The 16,830-nt window shown below is 44.1% G+C and overlaps 1 protein-coding gene across 1 annotated transcript in view; it reads left to right on the top strand.

Annotated features, from left to right (window-relative positions):
* Window positions 1-2,449: 2,449 nt before the first annotated feature.
* LOC126262321 (transcription factor Sox-11-A-like) overlaps window positions 2,450-16,830 on the top strand; it is a 72,355-nt gene continuing 57,974 nt past the window's right edge. The window contains exon 1 of the mRNA XM_049958874.1: window positions 2,450-3,031. Within this exon, the coding sequence (XP_049814831.1) occupies window positions 2,909-3,031 (123 nt within the window). The 5' untranslated portion in view covers window positions 2,450-2,908. The remainder of the gene's footprint in view (window positions 3,032-16,830) is intronic.

Genomic DNA, 16,830 nt, shown 5'->3' with positions numbered 1-16,830 from the left:
TTTTAAGTCACTTGAAAACCACGTTATAGGGTAACACATGAGGTAGCTTAGTGACTAGCAGTGGTTGTGGTATGCGCAATACAGTAAATCTGTCCGAAATGCATGGGTTACCCTACAACGACGTTTTGAAGTGACTTAAAAGAAAACGTATTGGCGTGAATAAGTGTTGGAGATGATGAAGAAAGTATACAGAACGCCTTAATAACCTCAGATCATGAACCAAATTTTGAACATGTTCCGAATATCTAACTGTGAATGAAAACATAGTTTTATATTACGCTAAAACTGCTACATATAGGTTTTATAATTTTTTTCCCTTCACGTGTTTTCAAGACTTTATTTTTAATCTTCCGGATGAGTTTCTGTAATTCACTATTCGTATGTACTACCGAGAAATGTGGGTGATTTTTTTGTTTCCTGGATTGCTGTTCGGTATGAAACATACGTTGTACAATATCAGACGTAAATTATCTTGAAGCTCGGCACCAATAACAATTTATCAACGTCTTGGTGGCGGAAGTGCATCCAACTGAATGATAACAGCTTTGTTACAAGATCTTGAACACATCATAATATTGTTACACGTGAATAACTTTATACTGGTCGTACAAAATGTTTCACTACTGTAGTTTATTTTATTTTATTTTTTTTTAAAGGGGATTTACGCAGACAGGGCGTTTTGATCCACAGCGTGTGATTTTTATCAACCCACTGTGCAAGTAAAGCTGTATGTTGTTAATAAAATGAAATGTGTTCATCCGCTGTTAGTAAAAAGGTATGAAATTGTCTGTTTTGCTATGGTTCCAAAAGCTCTCACAATGCTTATCGTAGTTTCCTGCGCCAAGTACTCTATCGTCAATTTTTTTCCAAATCCTTCTGGAGCAAAATTTACTTGTAAACCTTTTCTGGGGAGACAGTTTGACTGAACTTTCTGTTATGAAAAATATATGAACTTTATTTCAACTGAAGCAAAATCTAACTTGGCTAAAAAGGAAGTGTGTAATTGTGAGTTTTCTCGTGTATTCCAAGTCTATGTAAGAAATTCCTGGCGAGAGTGAACCACCTAAATTTCACGCATGGGGCAAGACGTAAAATTGAGTAGTGAAGGTAGCTGATCGTTTATTCTGGTTACGTAATCAACGCAACTGACAAAAAAAGTACACTTCTTTATAAGGCGTTATTTATCGGGGCCAATGTGCCTTTGCCTTCGAAATAAGTATTTATTCTGTTGGACAGCTCAAGAGAGAACGTCTGTACTCTCACACTGAAGTAATAATTTTTACTACTGGACTCCTGTAGTGACATATATTACTGTCAGCTGCCATCACAGACCAGCAGAGCGCCTGTGAACAGTTCGGATTACAGCAAATTGTATACTCCTAGCGTCGCCGAAACGGAAGTTCACGTGAAATGTCATTGTGGAACATTTTGAGAGAACGAGGGCAAAAACGAATAAGCGTTTACGTATAAATCTAAGCAAAGAGCATATCTTCACACGCTGCCTGAACTTAATATTTGCCACTCTCCCCATGCTATTAACGGGGCGAACCTGTAGAAATGATTTTCTTACCTCCAAGAAGTAATGTCGCTTGCGTGATCAAAATCTTAAATCGCGTGTCAGACGCTCTTACTAAGGCACCGGGTTATTTTGTGAGTGTTTACTAGAACGCTGGCATATTTTCCTGGACAAAAAGGGCGGAGCTACTGCAGTTTATTTTTCTTCATATAAGATCGCGTTAATAACATTATTATCTGCTTCAGTCTCTCACGAAGAAATTAACACCGACTAATAAGCTAATTTACTCAATACTCATTACAAACACACTTTGAAAACATTCTATCTCGCAAACAGGCGTTTACAGTGTCCCAGAAATGTTTATGAGTAAAGCAAAAATATTGTGTACCGCAGAAAGATTCCCGCGAAACTAGAAGAAAGCAAATTTCCCCTGAGCAAGCGCAGCCACTCCTCACTCGCTGGCGGCTCGCCCCGTACTGCAGTTCTTCTCTTTCACGCTCATAGCCTCTAGTGGAACTTCAAACGCTTGTATGGTGCTGCCACCTAGCTAGTGAGCAGCGGAGACTCGGCGCCGCTACGGGTATCGCCGCCGTGTGGAATAAAGCCGCAGTTCAGCTGTGGCCGTCGCCGAGTGAGGATCTGTCCGCAGCGCGCTGAACTTGTACTGATGTGACTAATGCCATCTTAGAGTGGATTTTTTTTATCGTGCAAGATTATTTTAAGATATTAGTCGCCTTTATAAAGCGAAGTAACGCGTTTTTCGCCGGAAATGCAAGTTTTAAAATTCTTTTGATTCATATAAAATACAATTACGGAGTGTCAGGTTACACTAGATCCAAAAGAGTTACAAATGATCAAATTTAGTGTTAATTGGACGCATATATCTTTCTCCTATTAATGGTTAAACTTGGAGAATCCACAAGGGAAGCGAATTGCGGAGCTTTATTCATACTGCCTCGCGTCGTCGCGGCGCCAGATAGACTCCACCTCCCGCGCTCCCATTGGTGGGCGCTCGCTGCCTACGTCACAGGCTGCTTCGAAGCTACAAGCCAGATATCAACAATTGCACGCGGCGGGAGCGCCAGTCACAGTGCATACTGACTACGGAGAGGTTGGAAGGTGGTATAGATGAGTGCGTGTGGCCAGGAGTTTGACGGGCGAACCCCGCTAGCGTGATTGCTCCATAGTCCAAGTGTCGCGTGAAGTCGAGAGCTCCGGAGTTGTTGTTTTTTTTTTATAATAATTTGAGTTTGAATACTGCCAGCACGTAGGTAACCCATCATCGGGGAAATTATTCAGACTCCTCGGAACTGGCGAGGAGAAGGCCTCATTTTCTGGCCCCTAGTGTTTTGTGTTGAGAGGCGCCCACTTCGGCTGCCTGTTGCGAGCACCATGGTGCCCCAGCAGCAGAGCGATACCAGTCGCTCCAACAGTCCCACGTCGAGTGGATTACCTATGTTCGGGTCCCAGCTTGTCAACAAGGACTCTTCCACACCGTACACAGATGCCACCCAGGTGAGTTAAGTCAATGGCACCAAAAGTTTAACATTTTATGTACCGCAGGATCCACCATCATTTTAGTTGCTAAGGCAGATTTTTGATTGTTGCGGGTGCGTATTGTTGAGGCGAAGGTGATTGCTTCTCGAAACGGCAGTGTTCGTAGTGGTGTGTTTACAATAGAAACGAGCCAATGGAATACAACGCGTTTTGTGGGTTTAGACTTACATTTCCAAAGACGATTGCAGTAGTGGTCAACAATGAAGGTTCGCTAATCGTAGGCGATTTTTGTCTTGGCAGCTTAGTGCTTGTAATAACCTCCCTCTGTTGGTCTTCTGAAAGATTATGGATCATTGTTGAGTTGAAGCATTTAATTTTCGCGGTATTCGACACCATTTTCGTCACTTATTACGTTCTTGCTTTCTCTTGGGAACTGGTATTGCACCGATCTGCGTATAGTAGACTAAACAACTACGTCGCGAAGGAGAAAAAAGATTGGATTAAGTTTTGGAAATGTGTATTCGTTCGGAGAAAAACCCTGTTTAGCCTGTTGTTCGTCACGCTAGCTATCTTTACGATTCGACAGTACTTTGACTTAGAATGTGGTTCAAATTGTCAAAGTCGAGAGGTGAGACGGTAGGTTACATGTCTGATGGATCAAATTGGCGTCGACAACAAGGAACATAATTTCTGTTACATAGGATTTAGTTACGAATACAGCAAAAGCATTTGCTCTTCGCGAAACTTCTCTGCTATGGCGTGAAATTCGTTGTTCCCGTCCAATGAAAATAGGAACGCTGAATAACGCGTCGACACGTAGTCACACTGAAGGTACTGTGGTACTTCGTTAACTTTGTGGAACCTTATTTACAATCTAAAGTAGTTCACTGGTGCTTTGTTGGGAAGCGAGGAACTCTCTGTCACTGGTGTTTCCTAGAGTTGTCAGGAAGTTCGGAAAGCTGCTGTAGTCCCTGATGTAGCCAGTTTCTCCCCGCCTTCGTACTTTTTTGCCGTGGACGTTGCAGACTCATTGAATCATCGCCGAACCGCGAAGACAGCGCGCGAAAAACTGACGCAGCGCTGACGCGACGTAACGTTCAAATGTGAGTCGTCTGGCAGCTCCGACGTCGTAGATTTCAAGAAGTAACGAGAGAAATATTTTGTTCATTTAAGCTTGGTGTTTTGTCAGTCTCATGAAATGAGTGAAATAGGATTCTGTAAACACTTCTATCACCAAAAACGTCTGTAGTTCGGCAATCATAGTAGGTCTGGACATGTCAACGGAGGGCATCCGACGTCATCCTTCTAAACTGGTCTAGGTAGAACAGTGATTGAATACCTCGTTCAGTCCGTGTTGAAAAGTTACGCTGTGTGCACTGTACATTTCCATCGTGCTGACAAGTCTTGCTTAACAGTGCAAAACCCCATAAATTATTAAATATCTTGTGCATCTAGCTATAATTTTTTCATGTTTAGCGTCATTTCGTTCATGTGATACATCGCGAACTATATCTTCGTTTCAAAGTGCGGACTTCGGATTTGTTTAGCACATGTTGCGAATCTTATTTGATTGATCTATAATACTTTCGTGAACTGTTTTCACTGATGTTGTCAAAGGCGAGTGGGTGTATCGCTCGTCTGCTGACGAACTTTCATCCGTTTCCCGTTTGATATTATGAGTGGTTCGTGAGATACCTAGTACTAGTCGTATACAACAAGAAATGCTTGCAAAATGGCTTAGATCTGCGAAAACATCTATCATCTCTTGTGACTTTTTATCATCCGAACTCCAGGTTTAGCGTAGTGTAGATTTTTCGTCGTTAGTTCGTACGAAGACGTTATACGTTCGTCGTCTGCGTTAGGTTTATTTGATAACTCGCCAGTTAATTAGGCGAGCAATTTTTTTCTCAGATTCCGCAGACCAATTGTCATGCCGTTCACCTGGTGAGGAAGTTTTTCTTAAGTTTAGCGTTCGAACTTTGTTCGTGAGAGATGTGGCGACGGAAGAAGTTACGTAGTGTTGCTCCCACGCGTTTTTCGGGTCTGTGTTTACATGTACAACACTCATTTGGGACTTGTTACCAACATTGATTATCCGAATTCATTTTGCAGTTCTGGTACGTATAACTAGCGCGAACATGACGTTACTTTCGCGTTTACCCGATGTATACTGTATAAAAACGCAAGTTAGTTTTTCTTATGAATGGTTTCATAAAATAAAGACGATGTACTGGGAATACTTTACACCAAAACTTTTATAAAAGACCGTGATGGAAGGTGAGGAGGGAGGCACACTCTTGACACTTCAGCCTCTGGCGACCGTGCCACAAGAATCTTGTGTGTCCTATAATATTTTGATCCACTCCGTTTGCTTCAATGTCGGTTCGCGCGCTGCAGTGAAAGTGCACGCCAAAGTCCCGCGCTTGTGTGGTTGCGCGCGCGTTCGCTCGGGCCTTGGCGGACGTCGGCCAAGGACTTTAGGGTCTTAAGACTTCCGCGTCCCAGTGCGCGCACACATCCGCCAGGCGTGGACAGAGTTAAGATTACAGAAGCGGGCTCTGTGTGTGTGTGTGTGTGTGTGTGTGTGTGTGTGTGTCTTCGCGGGCGCCGAATTTAGAGAGCGCTGATGAGGAAGGGCCGCGCTGAAGGCCGAAAGACTCGGCGCCAAGTCGCGCCGGACCTCACCTTGCACGTCTCGTATATAATCCGACGAGGGCGCCTAAAGAGGCGGAGGACGCGGCGAGCTACTGGCGAACGGCCGCGTATAGTTCGTCCAGCGGCTTTGCGCAGCTCTGGCGGTCAATCTTAGCGGCGAACTCGCGCCAGGTTGAAACCTCATGAGCGCATTTCTCCATTTACTGTCTCGTTATTTCGTGAGCCCTCTTCGCTGTCCATCCTCAGGATCGGTAGGCTCGTGAGAAACTTAACTATGGCCTTGTAGAGAGTCGTAAGAGACGCAGAATACTCGCTCTCTTGAACCACACCGAAAAGTATCGATGGTAAACGTAACGCTGCAGCCCGCTAACTACTTCCGACACGTTTCTGTCGTGAATCGAGAAAGTTACAAAAAGCGGTACACAAGATTACGATGCAAGTCACATCGTTGCCGACTACGTACTAAATGTCGCCGTTGCCATTCGCCCATCTCGCGTTCTTGATCATTTTCGCGCTACAATCCGTGCCAATAAGGTTGCATTGTTGGTAATCTTGATTAAATATGACTGCAACGAAAATACGGTCTCGATGCGTCGGTGTGTTACAGACAAATCTGAAATTCGACGCGTTTGGTATAGTGCACGTTGCTAAAATGTTCAATGCACTGTCGGTGTATCGTGACGTTTTCAGTTAAGTAAAAGAAATTTTATAAACACTCGTTTGTGATGTAGGAATAGATTGTTCGTAGCCACATCCTTGTAACATACTGCGTACTTCACTGGTAAATGACCTAAACTTCAAGGCGCAGAAAAAATTGTTCAGATGGCTCTGAGCACTATGGAACTTAACTTCTGAGGTCATCAGCCCTGTAAAACTTAGAACTACTTAAATCTAACTAATCTAAGACATCACACACATCCATGCCTGAGGCAGGATTCGAACCTGTGACCGTAGCGGTCGCGCGGTTCCAGACTGAAGCGCCTAATACCGCTCGGTCACACCGGCCTCCTATGGCGCAGAAATCAGCCGTTTTAGCAATTGGCCTACCATTTAATGTCGCGTTCTCCGTAGGTTTAATGTCGCGTTCTCCGTAGTTTAGGTTCTCAGATTCTTGAGTGAAGTTGTAGTATCGCTTATGCTGATTGTGAAATCAGATCATTTCCGTGACGTTTTAGGAACCATTAGGCGTCTTAACTGTAAATTGTGACATTGTGTGTCATTCTTCAACTAAAAGTAGATAAGAAATTCATATAAAATAGTGACACTGCATATGTTCGGAATTGTTTCATAAAGCGCTTCCCAAGCGGTTGTTCGGTCGAAACCGACGACAGTGAAAAAGAAGCGTTTATAGAAGACTGCAAAAGCGTTTGCCTCTCACAGCGAAAGCACAAATCCAAGGCAAACAATTTGAAAGTTAATTCTAAGTCTGATATCATATTCGTCTTCCATACAAGTTTAGTTAGCTGGCGGAGTCGTAATTATTCTGTCGAAGAACTACGTATACAGTAACCTACGCGTTATCTTATAATTTGATAATTCATTTTCTATTTTAGACGGTTAGTGAAAAAATACATCCTTTTGTCACATTTCAGCTGTGTAGTACCTGCTGCCAGAAAAACAGCGATGAATTTAAAGTAAAGCTGAACAGATTGCATTCCTCGTACTTGGATATATAATCTCTCTCTGAAGCGATAATTGCGAATCTTAGGTGTTTAAGACATTTTACGTGTTAGCGTTGTGTGAACTATTTATATATAATTGTAATGATAAAGCTTACGGAACAATCACGAGAGGGCAACAGTCTACAGTTACAGTCATGGTACTTGTCTTACGCCCAGCGAGGTCTGCAGTTTAATGACTTCTTCACGTTGTGCTGTATGCTGTCGCTAGAACACTCGTGCCGCGGAAGAACGAATCGAAACCGTTTGTAGCAGCTGTAGGTGATATCAAGGCCACTAAGTTGCTAAAACACACTGTTCAAACTATCAAAATGCACTGTGTAAAAAGTTGCCGAAATTTAAGTAACGACGCGATTGGAAGACTGAGTTCATACCTTCAGGTACTGACGTACTTTCCTTTCTCATTTATACACAACGTTAGGTGATCCAAAGTGGTAGAGTATGGAGTAATATTATTACATGTAAATAGGGTCCTCCGTAAGTACCTCGTCCACCATAAACTCTAAAAATTATTTCTTGCATGACGAGTGTGTGTCGAGTATGTTACTGCATTGTCTCTTACGTTAGTTTGTGTGTGCGCTAATGACGTTTTGACGTTATGTTAGGAGGTACTGCGCGTGCTGCCAAGTAAGTTTTCGTCCATGAAGAACGTTGAAGTGCTGCAGTGAAAAGCCCGCACACCCTGAACGTGACAGTGTGTTACGTCGCGAACGTTATCTGCTTCTACAGACTTCCCAACGATTCGACCTGTGAGCTGCTTTGTGTACCCCGCAGCAGCCTGCGTTAACGACTTTCTTCCGGTTTCGCGCGACCGTTGGCAACTGAAAATGACTCATTTGCGGTCCGTACCTGTGCCGCGCACTGATTGTCCGGACAGTCTTGTCCAAGCGAGTCTTGGTATGAAATGTACAAAGCAAAAATTGAAAAATTCCTGACGTATCTCACTGTGGAGCGTTTCTGCTGATCGGCTCCTTAAGAAAAGGAACTTGGGTGAAGCACATTACGGTTCAAAGAAGACAGGTCGAACAGGTTTTCAGTCTACACACACACACACACACACACACAGTGTCAGCGATCGAGGTAGCTGACAGGTAAAAACACTGGACTTATTATTCGGAAGGCTCCGAGCACTATGGGGCTTAACATCCGACGTCACCAGTCACCTAGAACTTAGAACTACTTAAACCTAACTAACCTAAGAACATCACACACATCCATGCCCGAGGCAGGATTCGAACCTGCGACCGTAGCGCTCGCGCGGTTCCAGACTGAAGCGCTTAGAACCGCTCGACCACTCCGGCCGGCTATTATTCGGAAGGGAAGTGGTTCAAATCCGCGTCCGACAATCAGGACTTGTCAGTTACTTACTTTGATTACTTGAAACAAATTGTGCTCAACGAATATTCATCCCAACCTTCGCGCGAAGTGTTCAGTATCTGGTGAGCTCGGCTTCGGGAAAAATTCTTGCTATTAATTTCGTATTATCTGCTGTGCCCAATTATATTTGCGAGGTTCTGTGGTGTATTTAGTCTCTCTTGACCATCTTGATCGCTTTGCGCAGAGCAGTTTGTAGGGTGTAGCTGTATGCGAAAAACTGCCTTTCACTAGTTGTTTGTAAGTATGTTACTGGAACAAACAATTGTACAACCGCTCGTGCTAACAGTAAACTACAGTATATCCAGTGGAAAACGTTTTGTCAGTGACGTCGTGAAGCTAGGACTGCAGCTTTAGGGCAGCAACTCCGCCGTCGACGGGACGAAATACAACCATGTAAAGATTTGTCGAAGATATTTCTTAGACAGATCTCTTACAAAAGCGAGGACATCGCAAATACATTTTCTTAAGGCCTGACGCCCCGTCAAAGATTGCAAAATAATAATAATAATAATAATAATAATAATGAAAGACTTTCTCCGGAGTCACATTGGACACAGGCTTCCCTAAAAGATCAGCGAAGTTTTTTTAACAGTGTAATAACATACCTAACGTCGTTCGTCATTTCATTACCCTTGAGCTATTGTAATTAGGCCTAATTTTATTCGTAAGGATCGTTATAATCAGAAATGTGGAAGTATATGTGTAACAAATGTTATATCTGGTGCCTGAAACGACGCGGACGTTAACCACTGAACGCGACGCACTGGCCATGTATTACGGTCGAAGCGAAATAAATATCATTCCGTATGTCCGCAGCTCTTGGGTCTAGTGCTGCCTGTGGATCATGGGATCCCGGGTTTGAACTAACCACGCCAATTTCGCTTTTAAGCGTGCCGACCCTGTGGCCATGTGGGACAAAGGCACAAGCAAACGAAGACAATAAGATCTCAGTGTGTGCTATCACTAGCGAAGACGACGTCTAAGTGTGCGTCCTGGTTAGGAAGAGCTGCACATCAGGACGACTTCTGAGAGTGCAACGCATCGTTCATAATTATTACCCCGTCGAAAATGAAACAGCGAGAGAAGAATGTAATTACCTCACATGTACATTATCACAACTCACTTTGACGGTGGGGAACTTCGTAGATGTAATACCGTAGCAGCGTGACTGGCACCGGCGCCGCCGCTGCCTCTGTTGCGAAAACCCTTGGCGAATCGACTGCGGCGCCCGGCTGTCTGCGCGGCCGGCATAAAAAAGAAAGTGCAGCTCAGCTGGCACACACACATACACACACACTCGCACACAGCCACGGCCAGCTGAGCGCTCGCAGCTCGCATTGTCGAGCCTGTTCGTATGTTCGCCCATCTGTCACCACACAGCGCAGCTGTACCGTTCAACGCTTCTCACTTCTCGCATCCCGTTTGGTGTAGAGCCACGAGCAACATTGATATACGAAACTTCAGGACTTATTTTATAAATGGGTCAGGTAATTCACCACCTCCTCAGCCGGAGTCACGTCCAATCTCCAATATTTACCGGGGCCATGCGTTGCAGCATCGTGCTCACATCGTCAGGTCCATGAAATATTCACACTTCACGGGAATCTGCGCTATACGCTCACTATGACTTGACGGACTGTACAGGAAATGCTGATCACCGACCGCAAATGATTCTGCTTACTCCTCCACTTCCAGCATCTCCCGCGCAGTGTGTCAAGTTAGTCATCGCGAATCATTCTATACACCTGATGATGACAGCTTGCTGCTGAAACGTTTGGTGCCAATTAATAACCGGAAGAAAAACGTAGTTGCAGCTGAGAAGTGTTACTTTATAAACCTCGAAATACCAACGAAAGCATCAACAAATTCCATTCACGGGCAAATTTATAAAGTGGCACAGTTTACTCCCCTTCGATGTGGTTGATTTCTGGATTAAATGATGCTGCGTTTTCTTCGGTATTGCTTGTGACGAAATGATTTATGACCGTCCCGATCCCAAACTGGAGTGTTCGCACCACCCTTAGTTCCTGGCATATTCTTTTCCAGGTATGTGCTGTAGCCACATTTATTACACGAAATTGCGGAAGGGTGCGTTTCAGCTGCAGCATACGAATTATTTAAGGAAAAAAAAAACCACCGTCATCACATTTCTGTGAATACGTAGCGTCATGTTACTACTACACTGACACGTCGCACAGGAGCTGCTTGAAGCGAATATGAGGGAACTACATACTTGTACGTGTCCAGCTTACCTCACACAGTGTGTAAAGTTACATTGCGCCAATATTGGAAAAAGTGCTGAGAGATACATACTTCTCGAAAGCAGGGAGTTTCATCTTTTGTTCGGCGCCCCTGAAGATGACAACATGGTGCAAAAACACACCTAATCAGGTGTTTTTTGAAGAGGTTAGGGTAATTTTTGAGACACCTCTCATCCAGTTCTATTGTGATATGCGTACATTTACTTCTAATCCGTTCCAGTGCGCAAGTGATTATCAGTCATATACGTGTTATTGCTATCGTTTTCTACGGACCATTACTCGCAGACCCTGACGGTGCGCTGTGGAAGAACCAAGTTATTGTTCAGTTTCAACATTGAACTGTAAGTCCCTCAGTAATTGGTCGGGTGATTCAATGGAAGGCAAGGATGCAGAAGGTGGTCTGTTTTGTCTGAAGCCGACCTTCAAATTGCGGACAACTACATTGAAACTATTTTTGTTCATTTTCATTTTGCAACAGTGCGAAGAAGGCATGACTAAAATTGTGGTTGTTTAGAATAATCGTCAGAGACATTGACTTATATTGAAATTTGACGATGCCGTAATAAAAGTCCGCTGCTTAGCTACACTGCTACAGCTTACGTGGGATATCTGGTTTCTCTCTCGCTCTCTCTCTTTTTCTTTCTGCCGTATAGTTGGTGAATAGGTGAAGTGACGATACGATGGTACTTCTAGCAGAGATAGTCATATTATTTACCTATTTAGACAGCGTTTCTGAGGTCTAAGAAGTCTACTCTTCGTTTACCACGTTTTAATTTTTTCCTCGCTATATATATATATATATATATATATATATATATATATATATATATATACTGGAACAGCTCACTTAGATGAATGGCATCGTATATTTCCGATATAACTGGTGCATCTCTCCTCACTTACTCGCAATTAAAGCAGGTTTCTGTGCTGAATTTCTCAGCCTCTGCAATCGCTTTTATGCTTCCCTAGATCGCGTTCGTTGGCTCAAGAATAGAGAGCAGAAATTGAGCAAGGATGAAAATGACGTAAATTTAAGATTTAAGGAAGACATTCAGCAAAAATTTCGCAAAGTTCTTTGCCTATTGACTTGCCGGGATGGTTCCGTCGATAGGGCACGGCCGACTTCGTTCCCCATGCTTCTGTAATCTGACGAGATCGATGACCTCGCTGTTTGGTCTCTTCCACCAAATCAACCCAATCCAAATGCTAGAAAGAAAAGAGCTATGCGGTGAAAGTGTGTTACTTAATTTTCTTTCTCGAAGTCAGTTTTAACGACGATATCAGGGCATTTAAACCATTACACAAATTTTCTTCCATGTATATTATTTCTCTTTATATATAATTTTTAAACATAATTTGCATACACACCAGTTCGTCCTTTAGATTTATTTCTGGCAGTCGGTTTCAACAGAAAGCAACAACATTGTGTTTATGCATTATCGGCTTATGATTAGAATACTACTACTGCTACTATTGTACTTCTGAATCGCCCGAAAATTCGTAATCCTACCCGTTCGCAGATTAAATCCATCCAAAATTCTGCCTGAAGCCTACTATCCTCCCAGACCCAAGACTTCGCATACCCCGTATACCAACAGATTTACCCAGTCAGTCTAAGCGACTTCAGTTTCAAATCAATATTTCCTTTGCAACACTAATAAACTACGCTCACAGAGAGAGGGCAGTCTCGTAGCGGAATACCATAAGGGCGGTGCAGTGAGACGTTGACGTTCAAAAGGAATTCGGGTAAGAAGTGGTAACAAGCGAATTTCGAAGAAAAGCGATGCCCAGACTGGTTCTGTGGAAATCCCCCGACGGCCTCGAGTTCGACAGGAGAGCCCTCAGCCATCCATTGAATAGCCAAAAGGGCCTTAGGGATTGACAATGCCTGACCTAAGCTCCCTGCCACTCCTTGCTTTACAGGCAGAAGTAAGCGGTACAGTTAGGTGCTGCGCTGGCCAGACAATAGCGGCGAGGGTCTGGCGCGTTTGACGGATGGTGGACCCGCCCCTGTCCTGTTTCCTTCCGAATGGCGGCTTTCTTAAAGGAAGGATGTGATAGCTCGCGCCTGCCCGCCGTGCCAGATGTTATTTTTCTGTTAATGTATTTGCGGGACTGCACTGTCCATCAAAGAAGCAAAGCAGGCAACACCACCAGAAAACATCCTTATCTCTCTCTCTCTCTCTCTCTCTCTCTCTCTCTCTCTGTCTCTCTCGTGCGCGCGCGCACACACACGCGCACACACACACACACACACACACACACACACACACACACACACACACACACTTTACACGAAACGATCCTATTTCCACGCAAGTCACCACAGCGGAGGCACCACGTATGTAATAAAATAATAAAGGCAATGACGACCAACGACAAAGCTCGAAATCTGAACGGAAATCGGCAAGATCCCGCGTGTAATGAGGCTAATGAGAATTTGGGCACGACGGGAGGCGTGCTAGGGTAGTCCGTGTGGTTGTGCTAACCACTGTGTCCAGATGGCGTTGTGGTCAGCGCATCTGCCTAGCAAGCAAGAGACTAGAGTTCGAATCCCAGTCCAGCACAAATTTTCAACTTGCCCCACTCATATAAATCAGTGCCTATTGGCATCTAATATCTATAATTCATTTGTCTTTCCAGTGTATTAGGACCGATTCCTACAACTGTAAATTCTTCTTTGTGAATGTGCCTCACGAATATTCTCTAATTCGCAACAGTATGTCAAGTTATCACGCGTGTTTCGCACTACTGGAGAAAGTCTAGAGTAGCCCACAAGAACTCGTATAAGTTGGCCGAAGGTACTTGTGAGAGTCACAGACCTACGCTGGAGCCTGTTATATCTTCACCTTGAACTGTATCACTCAGCCATAGCGGGAACTATAACGTTAAAACATAATATTCCTGTTTCGCGATCAGCATCTTGTACGCAGATAATCCAGTAATCTCCTCGCGATTGCGTTTCCTAGTTTCGCACCGTGTAGTGATGTAGCATGTTTCCTAAATATCTGGTGTGTGGTAGTCGTTTAATGACCGCTAGGAACGGCGTGCTGGTTAAAAGCGCTTGAGACTTCATTCGGGAGGGACTGGTTTGGATTTGCGGACCAGTCATTTAATTTAAATTTTTCCGCAATTATCGTAAATTCATTATGTGTGCCGCGGTGGTTCCTCTGGAAACCACGCGTCTAATTTCCTTCCGCATCTTTCACAAGTTTCCTTGTAAATGACATTGCTTGCCAAGCAGTTAGGCGGCCGATATTACAGTATTGTTAAAGTTTCATCTTGCGAGAACCTTTGCGGGAAACTTCGATAGCAATTTTTCAGCTCAGAAACTGTTAATATTTTTCACGTCGCACAGCGACTTACGTATAGTTTATTCTTCCCACGCTCCATCCTTGAAACGGACGAAAAGAAACTTTTAGTAAATTGTACCCAACTGCCACGCACGTCAGTTATTCGCAGAAAACACAAGTAGATTTACTGAACCTTGGGGACGTACAGCACTGATCTTCATTCTTTCTTCCAATACTGAGATCGCTATAGGTTGTGAACGAGACGATGGAGAGCCTTAGCCAGGACATATATTCAGAGCCCATAGGTTCAAAGGCTGATCCCGTTCTACCAACCGTTGCAGTTTGCTGTCGCAAGTCATAAACGGAGAAACGGATATCCCAAGAATATCCACGGAAATTTTTGAAAGAGGGATGGCGATATTTTCTGTTTAATGTTCCGTTGGTAAATTTAGGTACTAATGTTGGAGAAGTAATTGCGAAGTATGCCCAGCGAATAACTCTGATAATATTCCAGTCGAGCCATAGAGCCCTAGAGTTTTCAGTTTTTTTTAATTAGGTGAGATGTCAGGATTATTCCTTTGAGTAAGCTGCAATCTACTTTGTGTAGCAAGCGTTCACAATACGGCGTATTACTGTTCTTTATTTGCATGCTGTATTTTACATTGTTGTAGAACAAGCTTTGAAGGAACTTAGTGTTACATATTGATTCTTCGAATAAATGACGATCTGGCACCTTACTTTCGTAATGATGAATTACAATACATCTATTCGTTCCAGACTACTTCCTGTCTTCAGAGAAATTACTCATCAACGTATTTAGAATTTGTTTGAATATTCAGATATGGCAGTGAGAAAGTTTCTTCAGAGATTAAATACAACTGTCAGTGGGCTGTGCGTCTAAATGTACATACGTAGAAAGCCACCGTGTGGTGCGTGGCGCAGGGTACCTAGCACCTAAACTAGAAATCTTCTTTCCGGATCTGCTCACAGGTGAACGAGAGTAAAACGACTGTCTATATGCCACTGTACGAGCCTGAATGTTTCTTATCTTCGTGATCCACAGGCGAAATGACCATTGGTGGTAATAGAATGGTTCTGCGGTCAGCACTAAATTTTCTCAGAAGTACTCCTCGAAAAGTTGGTAGTCTTCCCTCCAGGGATTCCCACTGGAGTTCACGGAACATCTCCGTAATACTTGCATGCTGATTGAACCTACCGGAACAAATCTACTAGCCCGCGTCTCAACTGATGCGATGTTGCAATCCGACATGGTGGGCATCCCTAACACTTGAGCAGTACTAAAGAATCGATCGTACTATACGCGATTTATTTGCTGATGACCCACACTTTCCTAATATTCTCCCAATAAACTGATGTTCACCATTCGTCTTCGCTACTATCGACCGTTCGTGCTCATTCCATTTCATACTGCTCGTGGTCTCGCGGTAGCGTACTCGCTTCCCGAGCACGGGGTTCCGGGTTCGATTCCCGGCAGGATCAGGGATTTTTCCTGCATCGAGATGACTGGGTGTTGTTGTGTCGTCTTCATCATCATCCATCCCCATTACGGCCGGAGGAAGGCAATGGCAAACCACCTCCGCTAGGACCTTGCCTAGTACGGCGGTGCGGGTCTCCCGCATCGTTCCCCTATGCTCCGTCACGGAGTATGGGACTTAATCATCATCACTGCTTTTCAACTTTGCACTTGCTATGCTCTTCAAGTTTAGAGGGAATACCACTTCGGCTAACGCGTGAAGGGGAATTTGGACACAGTATGGAGGTGTGGTAGGGAAGTGGTTGCAGTCGTGCAAAGCGACAGCGGAACGGTAGCGTGTGTAGTGGGTAGCACATCTGCTTAATGAGCTTGAGACCGGGGTTCGAATTCCAGTGTTGGTACAAATTTTTATTCGTTGCTTCCGTTTGCATATACTGTATACGTATACCTAGAAATTAATCGCTTTGCCGGCCTTGTGGCCGAGCGGTTCTAGGCGCTTCAGTCTGGAACCGCACGACCGCTACTGTCGCAGGTTCGAATCCTGCCTCGGGTATGGATGTGTGTGATGTCCTTAGGTTAGTTAGGTTTAAGTAGTTCTAAGTTCTAGGGAACTGATGACAGATGTTAAGTCCCATAGTGCTCAGAGCCATTTGAACCATTTTTAATCGACTTGACTGTGTGAAACAGTACACGACTGCTTCTATTTTCGAACGTTATGGTCTTGTACATTTTTCTACATTTAGAGCAAGCTGTCATATATAAGACCATCTAGAAGTTTTGTCTAAGCTATCTTGTTCCTTCCTACAGTTTCTCAACGACACCTTCCCTTAAAACACAGCATGGGATTTATCATGAGATTCGGAGCACGTGTGCATTAGGCGCAGAAGAGACGTGAACACTTGTACCATATCTTCAGTGCCAGTTGGTCTATTCTTCGGACGGAGACAAGAACAGCAGAGTTGCTGGTGGCGAATGCAGCCACCGTACAAGGTCGCTAGTTCCGCGCAGCTACTACAGCCATCGCGTGGCGCTTTCTACCGGCGGCCGGCACACCAGA

This window comes from Schistocerca nitens, chromosome 6 (genome assembly GCF_023898315.1).
Source record: "Schistocerca nitens isolate TAMUIC-IGC-003100 chromosome 6, iqSchNite1.1, whole genome shotgun sequence".
Taxonomy (NCBI): domain Eukaryota; kingdom Metazoa; phylum Arthropoda; class Insecta; order Orthoptera; family Acrididae; genus Schistocerca; species Schistocerca nitens.
The sequence above is the reverse complement of the archived record's forward strand: the minus strand, read 5'-3'. Positions and strand labels throughout refer to the sequence as shown.